General features: G+C 37.0%; 1 protein-coding gene across 1 annotated transcript; it reads left to right on the top strand.

Annotated features, from left to right (window-relative positions):
• The first annotated feature begins 428 nt into the window (after positions 1-428).
• On the top strand, positions 429-1418 carry LOC126674395 (F-box protein At2g27310-like). The gene has a single exon (XM_050368842.1). It carries the CDS (start codon positions 429-431, stop codon positions 1416-1418), a length of 990 nt encoding a protein of 329 aa, XP_050224799.1.
• The last annotated feature ends 2593 nt before the right edge of the window (positions 1419-4011 follow it).

The raw sequence follows: 4011 nt of genomic DNA, 5'->3' as shown, positions 1-4011 counted from the left end.
CAATATGTTAAGTTAGTTGGACTATAAATTTGATATTATGCACCTTTTGTAGCGAGTATAACGCATAATTATTTTTGTTTTTTAAAAAAACCAATTTTTTTCTTAATCTAGACAGAGATGAAATTGACATGACATTATCTTTTTTTGTGAAAGTATAGAGGGCCTAAAGATGATTTAGCCGTTAAAATTAAACTGTTGTTGTTTTAATTTTACGATAAAAAAAACAATACTCCAATAATTCCAACTTTAATAATGAAAAGTTGGTGTTTGTTTGATATTTTTCTCCCACTATAAGTTGCCCCAACCAATCCTATCCTGCTATAAATATATACTCCATTTCAACGGCTGCTATTGCTGGTAATACAACAGCTACTACTCTGTTCTCTGAGCTGAATTTGAATTAAGATTCAAGAAAGACACCGATAACAATGGCTTCATCAACCATCAATCAAGATGGAGGCATCTCCACCGTCTATCACGACATTCTCCACACCCATATTCTCACCCGTCTCGACGGCCCTACCTTGGCTTCCCTCTCCTGCGTTTCCTCCGAGTTTTATTCTCTCTCCACCCACCACCAACTCTGGCGGAACATTTCCGACTCCACCTGGCCCTCCATTAAGCACCCACTCGTCGCCGCTGTCATCTCTTCCTTCCCCTCTGCTTACCGCTCCTTTTTCTCCGACTCCTACCCTTTCCTCCATCACCCTCGCCGGAGCATCGACGCTCTCGATCAAACTACTCAATTTCAAGAATTGATCTCAGCCGTTGATGTCTACTACCAAAACGTGCCCGTTTTCTCCGAGGTTGAGAAGATAGAAACGGAGTCAGCCGACTTCTTGCGCTCACCGTTCAGAGTGGACATACTCCCGACAGAAGAGTTTGTGCCCAAATGGATACAGTTACCGGAGGGTGAACAGGACTTGTGGAGTAAGAAATTAGAAGAGAATTTAACACTGAGCTGGATCTTGATCGACCCGAAAGAAAAACGGGCGGTGAATATGTCGAGCAAGAGGGCAGTTTCAGTGGAGAAGCACTGGCTAACAGGGGAAATGCTGATCAAGTTTGCTACCGTCTTGACCGGCGGGGAGACAGATGGAGGGCTGGGAAGGGAGCACGTGGCGTGTGAAATTGTGGTGACGTGTAGGCGGGAGGAAGGAGGGGAGGTTCGGGTGAGGGATGTGAGCATGACGATGGAGGACATTGAAGGAATTTCAGTGAGAGGGAGGGATAGTTTGGTAATTTTGAAGGAAGTAATGCAAAGCTGGGAGAGGAAGATATTGGGGGATGGGGAGGAAGGGAGGAGGAGGTATAAGGAGTTTTTAAGGAGGAAGGGAGAGAATTATGAGAGTCAATATAGTGTTGCTAATTGGATGTGCAATGTTATTAGACTACTTAATCGCAATGTTTTAGCTTAATTCATTCATTCCTCTATTTTACATTATATTTAATACATTTAATTGATTTTTGTATCTAAACTTAATTACTTTATAAATTGGGAAACAAAATTACCTTATAAATAAAATACTGTTGTTTCTTATTGAGTCAATGTCAAATAGGTTGTGTAGTCTTAAATTGAGCCTATTCCCTCCAACTTTTGCCGAGTCTCCATAAACAATTCAAAGCTCTCGAGGTTTTTAGGCTGCTGGCAAGATGGGGTTCATTCTTTTATCATTCAGCACATCTATCCATCATAAATATATCTCTTATAAAATGACCACGCATTTATGGCATCTTTTTATTTATAAAGGGACAACACTCATATAACCAGTGTTTTAAAAAACGGACCGGACCGGTTAAACTGCGAACCTATCAGTGGTCTGTCTAAAACTGCAAAAAACGGATCTTTTGGTTGGCGGAGTTGAACCGGGTTGGACTGGATTAAAAGAATTTTTTTAATTTTTTTTATATTTATTAAACCGGTTGAACCGGTTCAATTTGAACCGGTTCAACCGATTGAAGCAGAAACCGGTGACCTCACCGGTTCGGCCACCATTTCGGTTTCTTAAACATTGCATATAACTTTAACAATTTTTCATTAATTTCTCATTTAATGCTAAAAATAGAAAAAAGAAAAGTCCATTTTAATAAGAAATACACAACGTCGTTCTTTTGTCTATTGCATCATCAGCGACAGATGCCTCTGCATGTCATTATTCCTCTGTCATTTGAGAAGCATGTAAATTTTGACAAAATTTATCCTCTTTCGAAAACATTTTGAAAACCGAAAACTTTCAAAAATTCTCAAGAATTCATAAGAAGACATTTTGAGCCGATTCCATGTATATAAAAATAAACAGTTGTAAAAAAGCCTAAATAATTTTCAAAAAATTATTTTTTTAACAATTATCTACTATTTTTATTATTCATATTGATAAATCACCAAATGGTTCTGAACTATTGATACCTGCACACACCAGTAAACAGAGGTTAGAATGAACTTCCAATGGAGGTCACCGGATGTTCGCTCCGACGCTTAAATAAGATTTTCAGGTGAGGCAAAGAAGAAAAAAAGAAATTACCTAAAGTTTGCACATAAGGTTTTTTTTATAGCAAGACCTGTGCAAAACTTACTTTGCTGGCTTCTTTTCGTTGTTGTGGTCCATGTTCTCTATTATGTTTACGTGGTATGTTCTTTCGCATTTAGCGCGGTTTGTTAGGTGCGTCAAGTGTAGTGAACATTCTTTTTGTACTTGTGAGAGGATCTTCTATGGTCTCAGAATCTGTTACACGTGAGTGTTGATCCTCAGTGTATTTCGGATGTCGCTTGGCTCGAGGGTATTTTGGAGTCCGACCTAATGTTTTTGTCCAACCGAGCCACGATGCCGAACATTGAAGCTCGGGGAGATGTCATTCAATGAGTTTTGCCCGGTTTCTGGGCGAGATATGACTTTATATTTCGTAGCTCGGTGACCCCTCCCTCCCCTAAACACTAGGTCGGTAACTTGGTTTAGCTTGGTCCGAGCTATAATGTCGATCATTATAATTCAGGGAGATAACTTTAAATGAGTTTTGCCCGAGGTCCGGGCGAGGTACGACTTTGTCTATTATGGCTCAGTGCCTTTTTCAGACACTAAGTCGGTAAATTGCTTGACTTAGCGATACCTGTTTTTGGCGAGGTTGCTTCGCCCCTACGAAATGTTATCACTACGTTATTACATATTATTTACTTTTGATTTACTAAGAAAGTTTACTATTAGTTTATTAGCAGTTTATTTTTAAAAAATAATTTTATTATTAATTTACTTTTTGAATTATAAAATTAAAATAAATTATTTTTCTTAATTTACTATCAGTTTTATAAATATATATAAAATAAGTTTTGATTTGTTTACTTTTAGATTACTATAAAAAAGTTTATTGTTAATTTAATATATGTTTCCTAAAAATATATTTTTAATATTACTAATTTTCGGTTTACTTTTAATTTATTAAAAGATAAGTTTAAACTATTAAAGGGAGACTGAAAATTAAAAATAAGCTCAAGAGAAGGGCTATAACTCTTGATAATATTTGTGAGCTGCGTAACAACATTGATGAAAATATTCAGCATTGCTTCTATAAATGCAATTTTGAGGTGTAGACTAAGGTGAGGATTATCTGCAGAATCCCTCAGAATATTGAATCTTGGAGAAGGCTAGTGAGTTGGTATTACAAAAAAGCTAAGGGAAAAAGCATTTTGTCTAACTTCAGAAGAGTCACTCAAGCTGCTGTCGTGTATTGCATTTGTAATGTCAGAAATAGAAAAATTTTCAAAGGAGATAATACAACTCCAAACATAATTGTCAAGAGGATAAGGAGTATCCTTATGGATAAATTCAATATACATAGCTCTAGCAGAATTTCTCATATATGTGATTAGAGAAACCTACAACTGTAGCTTGCTGTTTCTTTTTGGGTTTTGCTTGGATGAGCTGTGGTTTTGGATTGAGGATTTTGTAATAGGTCATTATGCAGTTTTGCTTTTTGTTTAGTTCTTCATTGGTATCCTGGAGCTTGTGTGTATCAAGT

The sequence above is a fragment of the Mercurialis annua genome, linkage group LG1-X (genome assembly GCF_937616625.2).
Source record: "Mercurialis annua linkage group LG1-X, ddMerAnnu1.2, whole genome shotgun sequence".
NCBI lineage: Eukaryota > Viridiplantae > Streptophyta > Magnoliopsida > Malpighiales > Euphorbiaceae > Mercurialis > Mercurialis annua.
This window is presented reverse-complemented; position numbering and strand designations above follow the sequence as displayed.

Coding starts and splice junctions, on each gene's coding strand:
- LOC126674395 (XM_050368842.1), top strand. CDS start 429: ATGGCTTCATCAACCATCAATCAAGATGGAGGCATCTCCACCGTCTAT.